This window comes from Xiphias gladius, chromosome 15 (genome assembly GCF_016859285.1).
Source record: "Xiphias gladius isolate SHS-SW01 ecotype Sanya breed wild chromosome 15, ASM1685928v1, whole genome shotgun sequence".
NCBI classification, from domain to species: Eukaryota; Metazoa; Chordata; class Actinopteri; order Istiophoriformes; family Xiphiidae; genus Xiphias; species Xiphias gladius.
Window position 1 is genome coordinate 30,805,635 of NC_053414.1, and position 18,162 is coordinate 30,823,796.

Below are 18,162 nucleotides of genomic sequence, written 5' to 3' on the forward strand. Positions count from 1 at the left end.
GTCTGGCCTTCTTTTCCCAAACCCAGCCAATCATTGTTCTAAATCGTATACATTCATCTACGAAATATACTGTAGCGATGCACCTATTCGTTATGGGTTATGTAAAGAAAATTAATATCGGCAAGTACATCAATATCAGATTAGGATATTACCAAAATCTCATATCCCAATATAGGTCATTTCATATTCTGATAACGATATATATCACGCTATAGTACATTTTCTGTAAATTCAATGAATAAACAGTTTATATAAAATGAGCAAATGGAAAGGCCTATTTTGTATTGCATTTTGAATTACATACTCAACTTAAAAGGTAATTACTCATTATTAATTACTACTTGATTACTTTTTTCCTTTTCTTTAGAACTTTTATGCAAATTTTCAATTAAGCATGTAACTGAATATAAATATTAATGTATAAAACATAAAAAGGTGAATAGAAAACACTTTTCAACTATAATTGCAAACAAAATACATAGGCGTAAAATGTGAGTATGGTCAAAAATATCAAAACCGAATATATAATATTCTTTAACAGTAGAACTGTTTGAATTCAGGCAGCAAACAAAAAGTAATAGAGGTCTAACATAAATATTGGTATATAAAATACAAAATGTAAACATTGAACACTTTCAAGTTTAAACTACTGCAGCAAAATAAGTAATATATATAATAATATATTATATGTATATAATGATATAGTTTATAAATAATTTAACAACAAAAAAACACTTGAATTATGGCAGTTTGAATTATGGCATTATATAATGACAACCAAAACAAAACCAACCAAACAAAAACAGATATTTGGCAACAATGCTTCAAAACGTGTGCCCTGTGTTGCCGAATCTCAGGGAGTTAGTTTTATAGGTCGAGAGCCAGGAATACAAACTGGTCAACTCAAGAGCTTCCCTGAGATCTCCGACTGCCATGTCCAGCCTTGGATGAAGAGCATCGTCAGGCTCATTTAGGGATTTGTTGTTGTGCTCAATCACACACTGTATCTGTTGTTGTAGCATTGTGCAGTGCCTTGTGGATTTCCTCCACTACTTTGGCTGCAGCTTACAATTAGATTTAAGTTGCAAGGGCAGCCATTAGTTCCTTCCATCTTTGTGATTCTTTGCCATATGGTGTACTGTGGGCAAAAGCCTCTTGCAATGTCTGAGTCTGGAATTTGTTAGAGCACTCGACTTTACTTTTGTTTCCTTTATCCGTAGACTCTCTCCGTACTCTTAGACATGATTCTTGCATAGGTGTTAAAAGAGGTTAGTTGTGTTTGAGTATGTTGATGGGACCAGTCTGTGGTATAATTTGCAAAGTACAGTTTTCTGGTCTATGTCAGACTTTCATGCCCAAACCATGTTCATGCCACAGAAGTAGCCCCTCTTTTAAGTGCGGGCTCCTCGTTCGGTCTTGGATGGTTGGAGTCCTTCTCTTGTTCGGAATTACCCCGTACTGTGTCACGTTCATTTTCCTCCACGTTTGTTTGTGTTGCCTTCATGCAATTTTCCTGCCAGCACCTGTGCCATGTGGAAGAATGCAAAGCATTGTGACACCAAATGACAGAGAAATATTGCCACAAAAAGTGTGATTTGCAACACAAGAAACTATACGATAGAGCATAATATTAAAACAATATTTTGATATCGTCAAACAACAAATATTGTCATATCACATAGTCCTGTAGCAGATTTTTGTTTAAACTCTCCGATATCAATATTGGAATTGGCCTCAAAAATCCTGTATGGGTCTATAATAAGTCTAAATAAAATCTGGACAATAATATGTAATGAGCTATTATGTTGCATTTAACCATAGTTTGAATGCAAGTTAAAAACATTAATTATCTGTGTTTTGTAAAAGATAAAAAGTTCATCATGTGATATTAGCAGAAACAGGATGATGAAGACAGCTTAGCTGTGCTAACCACATGACGGGCTTACAAGTTACAAGAGCACTTGCAAGATGTTGAAAATGTCTGGAATAACTTCCAAATTTTTGAAGATGACACCCAAAAAGTCGACTGCCCGAAATGCCAAAATAAACTGGCTTATCACAAATCTACAACCATTTTTGCAAATCATCTGAAAACTGCAAGTAACAGCATAGCCGTCGCTGATGTTAGTGCGACCTGCATGCTAAGAAAGCATAAAGTTGAAGCCCAATTTTTGTCCTCGTCTCTATCTGACAGTGTTGACAGCCTCAGTATTGGCTGCCTAAGTCACTATAGCCATTCTCTTTAAAGAAACTATCAAGGCCTGATAATACACACAATTACAGTATATGTACATTACATACAGAGCACCCTAATGCCAGGTGTTGATGCCATGATCAGAGACAGAAGCAGGTTGTCCTCTTTGTGATAAGACATTGGCTTGATTAAGGGAGTCCAGTACAGAGCACAGCTAAAGCTTTAACTATACACAAAATACAAAGATCCCATTATGGCTCTTCCTGTCATCATACATGCACAACGAGAAATATCCTTTCTGGGATCAATAAAGATGTGCATTATTCCTTTTGTTATTAGCATAATGGAGAGGATTATGAAAGAGCTCTCATGTTGTTTTGTCCTCTTGGAGTGGACACCTTTATTACAGTAGATGGGGGTTTTCAGCTGTTTGTCTCCAAAGCAAATCCATGAGGTTAACTAGTTCTCTGGGGATGAAACTTCGGAAAAGCCACTGTGAAATTAAAAAGAATATGTAACATCTAAATCTCCACATCATAGCAGTTTTTGATTAATAATAATTACCAATAATGAAATGTTTTATTTTTCTCTGGTGTAAAAGTCTAATTTCTTCTGTAAATGCATATTTTTAAGTTTTTAAGTCAATCAGGTCTTTGTATACAAGCAGGCCTGCATAAAAATTCTATTTAATAATGCCATCAAGAATCTTTGAACAATCATTATCTCCACTTGTCCATCATATAAAACCTTTACCTCACAATTTTAAGTGTGTGTCTTTGACTGTGTGTGCATCCTTTTCAAATACCTCGGTTGTGTCTAGATAATCTTGGAATTCAGTCATTTTCAAGAATCAGTTTTTATTAGTTTTAGTTTATTAGTTGGAATTAGTTTTTATGTCAGTCATTCTCAAGAATTAGTTTTTATTTCAGTGTAAAAAGATAAGACACATCATTGTGGATTAAACAAACCTTGAAGAAATAACATTATTCCATAATGTTATTCTCTGACTTTAAATTTAGAAAGTGGCTGGAAAAACTTTGATTTTACATTTTGGCGATACTGGGAACTGTGTATGGATCTGCCTCTATCTGCTGCCACAGAATGGACTCAGTCACTCAGTTTGAGAGAGAAATTACAATTCACATGCTGTAGTAATCTGCAGCAAATACAATACTTTACAACTACAGACACAATAAACAATATAGTGGTGATACCTCAGTTTGATTAATCACTCTCCCTCTGTCTCTCTCTATCCCCACCAAACAAATGCAGCCCCCTCAACCACTGAACCCCTTCCTTTTGATGTCTGTGTGCCCAAAACTCTTTGCCAAAATCACCTCTTTGTACTAGTTTTGCTCACTTTTAACACACACACACACACACACACACAAACACACACACACACACACACCCACACACACACACACACACACACACACACACACACACACACACACACACACACACACACACACACACACACACACGCCTTCCTCTCCTTGTCCTGGCAATGACTGAATAACCCCGTTACCCCTGGAGACAGAGGTAGTTTCTGGTTGGCTGGTTTAGGGACCCTCCTCCAATCCCTCTGTCCCTCTGGGAGACAGAGAGACATTGTTTTGTTCTGGTTATTTATATGGGTTTTTAATTATTTATTCAGTTGTGCTTAGATTGTTTAGCAGTGCTTTTGTCAGTGATATATTGGACTGAAAGTGAAAACACATGAATGTGAATGTGAAATAAAGAGCAAAGTGGATGTAGTGCTCTTTAAACTATTTAACTCACCACTCTGCAGGGCTAAGCATCACAAGGCTGGCAACCCCCTTCCTTTTTTGATACTATTTTCACCCAAGTATTTTGCATCTAGTGAAAAAGGCTAGATCATGGCTCTGTGACCATTAGTTGTTGCATAAGCATATATTCAAGTGCCTTCTGAGACTCCTTCCATGTCTCTGTTCTTCCTGCAGGCAGGCTGTTTTTATTTATAGGTAATAGAAACCCAACTAACTCACATTCTTTGAAACTTTTTAAATTAGGGCTGTATATAAATAAATATGTAAAGAAATATGTAGCTTACACCTATTTAGGCTTAAAATTCCTGTCAAGTTGTTCACTTAATTTTCATCACATTAAAATGCATGATAATGGGATTTAAAGGTGGAGATTGCATCGTTAGTGGAACTCCCAAGAATTTTAGACATCATTCTGGGAGAAAAGTAACGAAATGTAGTTTTTTGTAGTTTAAGTACACAACTAAATTTTATATCAAACTTCAAAATTGACTATCATTTCAGAATTGTTCTTAGGATTCATTTATCAGTCAATGGATGGAAACATATACTATATGTTGCAACATTGGCAATCTTGACAAGCTCTATTTCCAGCTGCACCCTCAGACATCTTAGCAAGGAGCTAACCCAAACCCAGATGTTCAAACTGCAATATTTTAGTCGATTTCAGAACAATATATTTATAGTGTAAGAGATTACAATCAGAAAATGCATAGTGTAACATGTAAAAAAAAACAATGATTTCATTCAAAAGAAACGTTTTACAGCTTAGTGGTCTGCATTTTTAACAGCTGGCAATGAAAAATCTCACTCAAGCGAGGAAATGGTAATTGTTGAAGAAAAGCGTTATTCATTTACTTTCATGCTTAGATTTTATGGGACAGTCTGTTGATTGTAGCCAGTTCGCATATGGCTTTTCTGACCTGTAGGCTACTACTGCACGTGATGTCAGTAAAAGTTTGTCCAAAGTCTCTGGCTTGTACAGGATGTAGCTTTTAACCCCTTATGATCCCTGGGTTTATGATTCTCTTCGTCTTTCCTTAATCTAGACCAAAGACCACCTCATTCCTCTAGTATTTAAGTTTCTTATTATCCTTTTTATAGGTTCTGTATCTCACTTTTTTTTTATTGGCCTTTTTGTGTTGAAAACTGGTTCTGTTATTTCAGTTTGATATTATTGAATTGTTGACTATCTTATTAAGCTCACATGTAGTGTACCTGTTTCCCCACCTTACCAGCCTTGCTTTGCTTCTGCAACCTTGTGTCTTTTATTCAGCAGAAGTGCTTTTTCTTAACTATTGTATAAATGTTCTGGTCAGGTAGTAGTAACTTGTTATTTATTAGGACAAAAAAATTAACTAAGGCACATTTTTATTTTTCCTTTTCTTTGTTTTTCAGGAACCATCCGTCCAGTGCGGAGGAGTTTCTATGACCCAGTCTCAGCCCCAGGTCAGGGCTGGCAGTGGGAGTGGGAAAACGATGCAGGTACATGGACGCCTTATGACATGGAGGTGGCCATTGCCATCGAGAGTGCCCACAACCGCCAGCAGCCCTGCCTCGACCTGACACCACTCGGCTTCTGCTACCTCATTGATTTTCAGAACATGACACAGGTTTGTTTCAAGTCTTGGACATCAGTGACATAATCAACTTGAGACTTCCTCCAGACCTTGAATTCCTTTACCAAATAGGTGATACTTAGCTTTCAAGCCTGGATTGGATCATCAAAACATTTTAATCAGGTTTTTTTTTCTGTCCTCCTGCAGGTGAACAGACAAAGCCAGAGGTGTCGGAGGATCCAGAGGCGTGCTGACATGGCCTATCCTTTAGTGTCTGGTCCCCTCCCCATACCCAAAGGCGGAGGTGTAGGAGCAGGTGGAGGGCTAACAGGAGCCTTGCTGGGTGTTGGGGTGTCAGGGGCAAGCATGGGGATTGGAAGCTCTGTCTACCCTAATGGAGGCTTATCTGCTACTGGACTGGGCCAGCCTTGTTCCTGCCAGCAGTGCATGCTAGTCCTTAGTGTAAAGACCAATACAGGAGGAGCAGGGCGAGGAGCAGCAGGGATACAAACTCTAGGAAGACGCTCACTAACCGTGCAGCGGCCCAAAAACTCAGCACCCATCGCCTCCAAACCTCTAAGTCCGTCTAAATCAGCAACTCTGGGACAAGGACAGCAGCAGAACTCCAACTCCAACTCCAACTACTATCAGACGCTGCCGCATGGCCTGGCTATCTCCAAAAACACTGCCTCTCCGAGAAAGAACGCCGAGCTCTTTGCTCAGTCGCTGGCTGCCCTCACCGCTGGCATGTCCTCTCTGGGTATCTCCTCATCTTCCAACAGACCTCCCCCCCCATCTCTCCCACCTCCTCAGCCTCCATCATCCAAACCGAATCTGAACCCTCCGTCCGTTCCAGCCAAGCACTCCTCATCTTCAGCCAACGAGTCAGTGCCAACTGCCACATTAATTACCCCTGCCAACAGTGTGACCACACCCCCTTCTCCTGTGCCATCTCCGTCACCGGTGGTGATGAAGCCGCAGCGCTCACTGTCGTCCGCAGCAACAGTTTGCCATGCCCCGTTGCCACAGAGATCAAGCTTAGCCGGGCTAAGCAGACCAGCGTTACAGAGGATTGCTATGGCCCAGTCCAGAGCGCTCATAGCATCAGGGTGAGTGAACAAAACATACACACCACAACTTCTTACTCTGGAAGAAAACACACACAGTACAGGTAACTTCATTAAAAGCCTTTTATTGTTATATACATAATCTGAGGAAGATGAAGGTAATGATGGTGTACTCTATGGCTACATAGGTTACCATATTTTTTTCTTTATTGCAATATGAATTGTCATAATAAACATCACAAAGAACTGCAATATCAGAATAGACGAGATTCAAAAATCTCCTGTTTTGCTTTTTCAAAAGTCAGATTTAATGTCAACAACATGTTAAATCTAAATCATGAGCAACATTTTGTGGTGCCCTTCTTTTTTATTTGACAATTCAGAACAAGATATAAATAACAGCATACTGCATTGACTGAATGTTATTTTTGTTATTAGGTGTTAGTGTTGAAAATAATTACAGTTGTGGTCGACCTGTCGATTGGTTGGTTGATACGCTCTCATCCAACCAATTTCTCATTGGTTGGACAATCGCTGGTATTTCTTTCATAAGAAGAAAAGCACTACATCAGTAGCCTTCCAGGATTAATCCATTATTTAATGGGGCAGCGGGAGGGACAGACTACTTGTGAAAACGCAAGGGAGACTTCACAAAACCCACCCTGGGTCACAACTTTGAACTCACCCAGCCTAATGGAGACTACTAAGACTAACTTATTGAATGTTTACTGTATATTTAATTTACATTTACTCAGAGTCAGCTCCAAACTAATTGACACTATGTCAAAGAAGAAGGTGTGGATTCATTTTGTTAAAACGAAGTATATACTTTGCAAAAAGCAAATTTGAATATCATAACTCAACAACCAACATGGCATATCATCTAAAAATGGTAGGCTAACTTGTCTGCCTTAGGATGCTCCATCAACTTTCATGGTTAATGCTTGAGGCTTTGATTGTATATTCCTCAAAAGTTCTTGTGCTGGGATCACCAGTTAAAATGATATGAAAATTGGCAGGTTCACGCTGGTTGGCTCAGAGTCTGATGTTTTTATCATTTCAGTATAAAATAATTAGGTTAAATTGATTTAATATGCTGAAAATCCTAGCTTGTTATGTTTATTTGTCATTTAAGCCAATAAGGCTACAATGTAGACTGCACTTAGTGCAAAAACAATCTTACAAGTACTCACACCTGGGAATGCAGCACTAAATATGTAAATATGGACTGCACTTATATAGCACTTTTCTAGTCTTATCAACCACTCTTACACTACATGCCACATTCATCCATTCGCACACACAGTTACAATGTCTACCGACCTTCCGGTTAATGGATGACCCACTATACATCCTGAGCCAAGGTCACCCCCTACATACCAAATTGCATACATACAACCCTCGTAACTCCCATTGATAGGTGTCATGGTTGTAAGTGTGTTAATGAGTCTTGTTTGTTTCTCTGCACTGACTGTGAATGACGAGACTTCACGGTGGTGACGCTTCAGATTCATATTCATTCCTGTGGGAAATTTCTGTTTTCTGTTTGTTGTAATTCAAGTGTACCTTGGGGTATTAGACCTGTTTGGCATGAAAATGCTATTTTTGTTTAATTAAATACTGAGTGTGTAGAGCAAAATGCTCTTTACAGGGGTGAAAGTGATGTTGTTAATTAATTCCTCATGAAGATGACAGACAGATAAACAGACAGAAGACAGTGAAGAACAATTTTAAATACTTAGACAAATGAGATTCTGTAAAACCTACCCTCCATTTGTGTGTCTTGTGTCAGCAGTACTAGCAGGCAGTGAATTCTGGTGACCTTAAAATTTGAAACATTTATTTAAATCCATGTTAAGTACAGTAAATTTATTTCATGAGAATATAAAGAATCTCTAAGGCAAAACTGAAGTTGTAAAATAGTAAATTGACCTTGTAACAATTTGCTTGGTTCCTGGACTATGTGTCTTTGTCAGTGTGTCAGTGTGTGTGTGTGTGTGTGTGTGTGTGTGTGTGTGTGTGTGTGTGTGTGTGTGTGTGTGTGTGTGTGTGTGTGTGTGTGTGTGTGCGTGTGCGTGCTTGAATGCCTGTGTGTGTGTGTGCCATTAGTGTGATTGTGAAGGCCATGGGTCAGCAGTAACTCCCTCTCTCTAAATCTATTTTTTACATATAGCAGTATGCACAGTGCAAAGAGCAGAGAGCAGCTCTGTGAGGGGTCCATGCTAAATTCCATATAACCATCTAAGCTACTGTGGAGACCTCAGAAATCACATGATCACCCAATTAAATATACAGTATACTTACCTAGTTTAAATTTACTTTAAATGTATGAAATGGATGAACAAAAACTATAAATGTGCAACATCATAATCTCTGTTCTCTTATAACATGAGTATCTCACTATGGGGAACAATCATAGTGAGACACAAAAACACTACTTAAAAGTTTACCTTGCATTCTTATGTCTCTTTTTCACACCTCTATCAGTCTTCATCTTTGAACAATGAGCAGTATACTGCAAACAAAATCAGATTTGGTGCATTTGCAAAAGCTGTCAAACTTCTGTTGAATTCAGGTATGTGAGCTCATGTAGTTAGTGTTGTTCTCCCCCACTATTGAGATTTTCAAGAGTCGTCTTAAAACAAACCTTTACTCCTTAGCTTTTAACTGTGTCTAACTTAGCCAGCTCAGATAATTCTCTTGAAGTTTCTGCAGGTTTGTTTAGTCAATTAGTGTTTTGTGTGTTTTGTCAAGTTGAGTGTAACTCGAGGTCTTCTTGTTTGAGGGCAAGTAGTAAACTAGTACTCAACTGACACTGTTGACCAGCTGCAGAGGGCATTGATTTGGGATGGTGATGAGCTGTATGAAAATGATCACAAGTGAACTGCAAGCCTTATCTGCTCTACTCCCCCTCAACCACTCTCCTCTCAGCCTGAACACGCTCCCCGGCTCTCCCCGGCTCTCCCCGGCTCTTTTCTCCCATGTATTCCTTTTCTAATCCTTCTCTAACCCTTAACCTCCTCATCTCCTTCCCTGTCAACTCTCTTTTATCAACAGTGCGTGAGTGAGTGTGTGATCAAGTGATAAATTTAGAATTGAATGCGGGTGACTGGGTGTTGAAAACACACCTGTCTGAGGTTTGTGGGGACTAGAGGCCTCTCGCTGCCTAGCTAGTGTCTACCAATAATTTGGTAGACACATTAATTAATAATTTGGTAGGCATTTAGGGGACATCGGTAAATTGTAGCATCTACCGATAGTCTTCATGTGAGGCATTCAGGGGACTTTTGTGAATTTTAGCTACAGAAAATAACCTGGGTTACACTCTCCCTCTGGAGTCGCAGGAGTCTCAGCCTTCACATCGGTCACATGCCGTGCTACCCACCACCACAAGTCAATTCTCAACCTGTGGGAAATACAGAAGGTCTGTTTCAAGAATTTACTTGAATTCAGTTGGAGTTGGTATCAACAACTTGTTAGTTGGTCCACAACTTTGGTCCAGAATGAAATATCTCAATAACATTTGGATGGATTACCATGACGTTTTGTACAGGCATCCATGATCCACAGTGGATGATTCATACTAGCTCTGGTGTTCCCCTGTTTTCTCTAATGCCAGTATGAAGTTCACATTTGTTTTATGGTATTGAGAAAAATCTCTCAACAATTATTGGATGGATTGTCATGAAAATTGGTACAGACAAGTCCCTCTCAGGATGACTTGTAATAACTTTGGTGATCCCTTGACATTTCATCTAGAATCATTATCAGGTCAAAATTTCAATTTGTCCAGTACTTTGTAAACAGATACCCACAAAACTAATGCCTTTCCCATCAGCTTTTGCGGTTTACCTAATGTTACCATTAAAACACGCTGAACTAATATAGTGAACATGGTAAATATACTGTACTTGAGCAAGTTGCCTTGCTAAGCTCAGCATTTAGCACAAAGCACAGCTCTGCTTTAGTACAGCCAGAACTGCTAACATGGCTTCAGACTCCTGTTAAATCTTTAATTTAATCTACGAAGTGCTGATTTATTGCACTTGCTTTTTCCAGCTTCACAGTTTATCACAGTCATACCATGGAAAGAAAATTTTGCTCATCTACCCACAGAGGCTGATTTTAATCAGCTTCCAGTCACAAGTAAACTTCTTCAAACAGATTCTACAGAATCGCAACATGAAAGGAAAACTAGATTTCATTGTGACTTTTTCCAATTTATCGTGATGTCATACAACAGTGATTAAAGACATTTCATGAAAGCTTTCCTGTTTCGTGCTTTAGATAGCAGGTGTTTGTTTCACTTCTCTTGTGAAAAAGCCTTACACTACACAGGAAGTGGTGCATTTTCAGTTTAGGAAGGTCAGATGGCTTTGAGGTGTAGATTTTTGGTAGTCCCCCTCCTCCTCGCTCGGCTCAGTTGCTGGTACCCTGCCCCCCCCGGGCTCCTCTCCTGTCTCCTCTCCCATCGCGTCTCAGCAATCTGGGCCCCTCAGAGCCTCATTGTTGGTCTCCACAGTAACCTTTGTTGGATTACCCAAGTCTGGGCCACATTAGCAGCACAATGTTGAGCCTTCAACATTTTCACTTCTCTCTGCTCTCTTCTCCTCCCCCCTCACTCTGCTCAGTCCTTTTTACATTATTTTCCTGCTCTTTCTCTCATTTCTCCTCTTTTTACATCTTTCTTGATTTTAATGAGTTCTTGCTGTTTACATTTCTCTTTCTCTGATTCCTTTTAGTAGTTAGCCTGTAGAGTTTTAAACATAACTATCCTAGTTAATAAAGATGCCTTACTTCCAAGCTTGCCCTCATAGCATTTATTAGGGTAGTGAGAGTGCTTGGGGTCAGTGCCATGTGGTGGAATACCCCCTCATATAGATGCCTCTGTTGATCTAGCAGCATATTCATAATGTGAATATTTTTTGGTTGGGGGAGACGTAGACAATTTTTCTGGTCCAGTCAGCATTGTTGCTACCCCCAGACAAACACAATCCTGAGGAGGGAGGGGTATGTAGATTTGTGTGTGTGTGTGTGTGTGTGTGTGTGTGTGTGTGTGTGTGTGTGTGTGTGTGTGTGTGTGTGTGTGTGTGTGTGTGTGTGTGTGGATAGTTTCAGACTCAGACAGCGCCCAAGACAAGGGCTGATGGGAATGGGGTGGGGGGTACAAGACAAAGAAATGAGTCAGTAAACTGTCAAAGCTTGATCACACAGTGGTGCAAGAAATCAGGACAACACCAGAGAGAGAGAATGAGGTGACATAAACACACTCACATCACATATAAAGTGATGCCTGGCTGTGAAGGCATTTAACAAACGCACACACACATACACACAACCACACATTGTCCTTCTCTTGCAGACATAGAAAAAGTAAATATTGACAGTCCTAATGGGAGGCACAGTGAATAATGTGTGCTCTCTCTCTCTCTCTCTCTCTCACCAGTGGGGGATTATGGGAACAAGATAAAGGAAATGAATGTGTGGAGGAAGAACTGGTATGTTGAGGGGAGGTGGGCTGCACAGTCTGACTTTATTTAGGAAACAGATAATAACAGAGGAGCAGAAATGTGTGGAGAGAATGTGGCACCTGTTTAGTTCAGCAACAGTTTGCAGACTACAGCTTAGTTTTAATTATGTGTGACGCATAGGGGGAGCTGTACTGCTGAACTGACAAGGATAAATCATGTCTGGTGCTTTTTCACATATTCAGGGAAAACATGCATGATGGAACCTTGGACAAAACTGATATCCTTGAATGTTTGAGAAGAATGAAAAGAATGTCTATCAAGTTAAACTACACAGATAACCATTTTGACACGTGCCTTGACAATCAAATTTGACCATGACAAATTGTTCTCAGAGTAACTTTCTCTACTGTTGTATATGATTTGCTGGTGGCTGATAAAATTTTGACTCATGGGTTTGTGAATAATATTGTGTCTAATCACTGTGGTCTACATGTGAGCTTTGGTATTTGTACATTATACAAGTTGGCTCGTTGTTGGATGCATACGTGGTTCATTATACAAATTTTAAACAATACTTTGCTCTAAAGACAGAGTCAACACAAACATGATCATTTTGTCTTATTTGGCCAGGCGGCAAGTTAGATTGTGTTGTTCTTTGTACTCTTTAAATTATTAATGCAAATAACATAACAATTATTTTTTTTAAATGAAGGATGGAAAAACATTCAATTAAGCAATGGCAGAGACCAGACAGACAGCTAGACCAAACAGTCGTCTGTGTCATCTGGTGTCGGAGACTGACTGCTAGTTTGTCCTGACTCCTCCCTAGACTGTTTGTTTGCCTTCCTGTCTGCATTATGAACAACCAGGACTGTGTTTCTTTCCCTCAACATATTTTTTAAAAGTTTGTTTGTGTGAGTTTACCTCAGGTCAATTCTTATGGTTAGATCAGCTTCCCAAGATGCCAAAAACATTCACATACTTTCATAATGAGCATTTCTGTACATCCCCAGCCAACTTTGAGCTGTTTTTGAACACTTTATTTGTTGAGCTAATTAAGTCTATCATTATTTATTCAACAAATGCACATCTATCTCACAGCTTGCATTTAAAATTTGATATGATTTTATGAAATGTCACACATTCAGTCCTCAACAGCAAACCTGTCTACCACTTTGTCACATCAAATTATTTGTAAATAAAGCAGAGGAAGTCTCCTTGAAACATCATAAACTAGTCTGTGAGAAAGTGTGTGTGTGTGTGTGTGTGTGTGTGTGTGTGTGTGGGTGTGGGTGTGGGTGTGGTGTGTGTGTGTGTGTGTGTGTGTGTGTGGGTGTGGGTGTGAGTGTGTGTGTGTGTGTGTGTGTGTGTGTGGATAGTTTCAGACTCAGACAGCGCCCAAGACAAGGGCTGATGGGAATGGGGTGGGGGGTACAAGACAAAGAAATGAGTCAGTAAACTGTCAAAGCTTGATCACACAGTGGTGCAAGAAATCAGGACAACACCAGAGAGAGAGAATGAGGTGACATAAACACACTCACATCACATATAAAGTGATGCCTGGCTGTGAAGGCATTTAACAAACGCACACACACATACACACAACCACACATTGTCCTTCTCTTGCAGACATAGAAAAAGTAAATATTGACAGTCCTAATGGGAGGCACAGTGAATAATGTGTGCTCTCTCTCTCTCTCTCTCTCTCTCACCAGTGGGGGATTATGGGAACAAGATAAAGGAAATGAATGTGTGGAGGAAGAACTGGTATGTTGAGGGGAGGTGGGCTGCACAGTCTGACTTTATTTAGGAAACAGATAATAACAGAGGAGCAGAAATGTGTGGAGAGAATGTGGCACCTGTTTAGTTCAGCAACAGTTTGCAGACTACAGCTTAGTTTTAATTATGTGTGACGCATAGGGGGAGCTGTACTGCTGAACTGACAAGGATAAATCATGTCTGGTGCTTTTTCACATATTCAGGGAAAACATGCATGATGGAACCTTGGACAAAACTGATATCCTTGAATGTTTGAGAAGAATGAAAAGAATGTCTATCAAGTTAAACTACACAGATAACCATTTTGACACGTGCCTTGACAATCAAATTTGACCATGACAAATTGTTCTCAGAGTAACTTTCTCTACTGTTGTATATGATTTGCTGGTGGCTGATAAAATTTTGACTCATGGGTTTGTGAATAATATTGTGTCTAATCACTGTGGTCTACATGTGAGCTTTGGTATTTGTACATTATACAAGTTGGCTCGTTGTTGGATGCATACGTGGTTCATTATACAAATTTTAAACAATACTTTGCTCTAAAGACAGAGTCAACACAAACATGATCATTTTGTCTTATTTGGCCAGGCGGCAAGTTAGATTGTGTTGTTCTTTGTACTCTTTAAATTATTAATGCAAATAACATAACAATTATTTTTTTTAAATGAAGGATGGAAAAACATTCAATTAAGCAATGGCAGAGACCAGACAGACAGCTAGACCAAACAGTCGTCTGTGTCATCTGGTGTCGGAGACTGACTGCTAGTTTGTCCTGACTCCTCCCTAGACTGTTTGTTTGCCTTCCTGTCTGCATTATGAACAACCAGGACTGTGTTTCTTTCCCTCAACATATTTTTTAAAAGTTTGTTTGTGTGAGTTTACCTCAGGTCAATTCTTATGGTTAGATCAGCTTCCCAAGATGCCAAAAACATTCACATACTTTCATAATGAGCATTTCTGTACATCCCCAGCCAACTTTGAGCTGTTTTTGAACACTTTATTTGTTGAGCTAATTAAGTCTATCATTATTTATTCAACAAATGCACATCTATCTCACAGCTTGCATTTAAAATTTGATATGATTTTATGAAATGTCACACATTCAGTCCTCAACAGCAAACCTGTCTACCACTTTGTCACATCAAATTATTTGTAAATAAAGCAGAGGAAGTCTCCTTGAAACATCATAAACTAGTCTGTGAGAAAGTGTGTGTGTGTGTGTGTGTGTGTGTGTGTGTGTGTGTGTGTGTGTGGGTGTGGGTGGGTGTGGGTGTGTGTGTGTGTGTGTGTGTGTGGGTGTGGGTGTGAGTGTGTGTGTGTGTGTGTGTGTGTGTGTGTGTGTGTGTGTGTGTGTGTGTGTGTGTGTGTGTGTGTGTGTGTGTCCATAAGAATGTTTATGAGGCTGTGGGAGGGTGCAGCTTTATGTTTGTGTGACAGTATGTGTGTGTAAGAATGTGTGGGAGTGTGTTATTGTCTCGTGACTAAATCAGTCCAGCTGATGTCCATCTGGGCCCGGAGGGAGCAGGAGGAGCAGAGGGATGATGGGTGGAGGGACTGTGTGAGACAAAACTGAGGGATTGTGTGATCTGGTGGGAAGCAGGCGGAGGGTAAGAGGGTGGGTTTGAGGTCACTGGGGTCAAGAGACTGGAGACTCATTCAGGCCCTTCCCTCCGAGCAGGGAAGGAATCTTCCTTTTTTTTTAAAGGTTTCAGGCTTTTTTTTCTTCTTCATTGGTCTCATTTTCCATCAGAGGACCCTGGTTTCCTTTTTTCTTCTCTAATACTTCCTAATTTTTCGGGTCGTGTTTTATGGAGGACCAAAGCTGACATATACAAATAAATATATAGATACATGGCTATGTAATTAAGTAAATTGGTAGATAATTGGTTAAACAAACTGTTGTTTCTGTTGTCTCTACATTTTTAGATACTACTGCCGTTACAGTACTTTTGCTTTGATACTGACACCAAACAGTACTTTTTTCAGTACTTTACCTCAAGAAATAAACATTATATTATACAAACTTTTTCTAAAAAACTTTAGAAACTCAAATGTTAAATGTTGTCTAAACACACGCAGCTGCACAAAAGCTTAATTAAATAAAATCTCAAAGTGGCAAGAAGTGGATCTTTTAAAATAATAATTAAAATCAGGAACCATCTGATGAAAAAAGGATAAACAATTTAGACAAAAGACAAAAGTTTTTTTTAACTATTTAACATACAATCTACATTCCCTGACAGGTTGGATTTGTGCAACGCACGGGGTCAGAGGGGTGCATTCATAAATTCACTCCGGTGGTATCAGTGGCACCCTGAGGGCTTTCTTGTCATTTAGAAAATGAGAACTCTGCTCTAAGAGGCTCAAAGCCACACCAACCGCTCCAGCTGAAGGGCCAGTCTGTAAGAGTGTCTGAACCCCATAATGGCTGACAGTGTGGGAAAATGAAATGGCTGGGTTATTTGGCAATATAGGTATTATTATTCAACACCCAGTAATTTACAGTAACGTCAGTATATCAATTAATTAATATAAACACCGCATAATATGATATGCGTTAATTTGTGTTATTTTTAACACATTATTTTTATAATTATATATCTATATATATAGATATAGATAGATTAATATATGTATATATGAATGGAAGTCAATGCAATGTTCTGTAAAGAAGTAAAGGATAGCTGCGCAACCTTTTGTGTTTTTGTGTGTGTGTGTGTGTGTGTGTGTGTGTGTGTGTGTGTGTGTGTGTGTGTGTGTGTGTGTGTGTGTGTGTGTGTGTGTGTGTGTGTGTGTGTGTGTGCGCACTGTTTTTTTTTACATGGGGTTCGAAAACCGGCAGCCCAAACAAACACAAACAAACACAATCCTGAGGAGTGAGGGGTTTGTGTGTGTGTGTGTGTGTGTGTGTGTGTGTGTGTGTGTGTGTGTGTGTGTGTGTGTGTGTGTGTGTGTGATTGTGCGTGTGCATGTGTGTGTGTGTGTGTGTGTGTGTTTGTGATTGGGCCTTTTTTTTTTAATGTATTCATGGGGTCCAAAATCCTCGAGCCAACTATACTTGGGGGTCCGACAGCTTCGCTTGGACCAAAATGCAGGACCGTACAGGATTAAATGGTGCTATTAGGGTTAAGACTAGGGTTAGCGTTAGAATTAGATTTAGGTTAGGGTAAAGGCTTAGGGAATGCATTATACCATTGACGAGTCCCCACGAATATAGCAATACAAGGGTGTGTGTGCGTGTGTGTGTGTGTGTGTGTATTTGTGTGTGCACCAACATTGGAAAGTATCTGAGATTGAGAATTATTGCTTTCAGAAATCAAACGTTACTGTGACAACTAATGCACTTAATGGGTCAACTGTGTTAACAAAGGATTGTGAGACAACAGCAAACTGTGTGTATATGTGTGTGTCATCAGCACATCCGGACGGCAGCTGGAAAGTGTGTTAATGAACTACACTAAGCTTATCCATGATCAGAGTTTGCGCAATACTTCCCACTCTTTTGCTTACCTCATATGAAGACTTCTTTGCTAAGCAGCCTATTAAATATTAATAGATCCAGTGATTGGCAACAAGTGATAGTCTGAGTATGTGTGTTAGAACACTGTCATTGTCACTCTTTGATTTGATCCAGTGGAGATCTAATATAGGTTTTTTTCATTTATCATCAGCAGGCAACCTATTTATAACAGAGGGGGCTGTCTCTCTGTCATATGTTTTCACAAATAAATCTTTATGACAAGTTAAACTACTTTGATTGCATTGGACAGCAATGCTTGTATTATGTAGCGAGGTTTGGACTAATCTGATCAACGTAGATGGAAATTTGATGTGATTAAGACGTGATAGTAACCACATTCAGCCTTGTATCCTCACTGCTTGGATGTTGAATAGCTGTTTTCTGATTGAGACTGACTAGAAAAACTATTGCTCATTACAGTTGAATGATGTATTTAGAAGATTTTGTCAGTTGGCAACGTGTGACGTGAAAGTTGAGACGATCTGTACAACCCTGTTATGTAATGACTGCTGTTATATACACCGATCGGCCACACATTAAAACTTGTAACTGGTTTCAGTGTTGTGGCTGATTGATGTATTTACTATCAGTGTAACTCTGTTGTGCTGGAAATGTGGTGATAGGTTCTGCTGGATTCCCGTGGGATGGTAGGACAATCCCACTCTATTGTAAGGATCTGTAGTGGAAGGGGGAAAGTCAAGCCTCAGAAGTGTATAGAGGTCAGGAGGAGACATTTCATACTTATTATATATATATTTTATATATATATATAATTATGT

At 39.4% G+C, this 18,162-nt stretch overlaps 1 protein-coding gene across 3 annotated transcripts in view; it reads left to right on the forward strand.

Moving 5' to 3' along the window:
* The window catches only part of LOC120800003 (E3 ubiquitin-protein ligase DTX4-like), a 40,713-nt gene that overhangs the window by 13,346 nt on the left and 9,205 nt on the right, over nucleotides 1-18,162 (forward strand). For all 3 annotated transcript variants that reach the window (XM_040145699.1, XM_040145700.1, XM_040145698.1), the window contains exons 3-4: nucleotides 5,383-5,597; nucleotides 5,751-6,652. In XM_040145699.1, coding sequence (XP_040001633.1) covers nucleotides 5,383-5,597; nucleotides 5,751-6,652 — 1,117 coding nt within the window. The remainder of the gene's footprint in view (nucleotides 1-5,382; nucleotides 5,598-5,750; nucleotides 6,653-18,162) is intronic.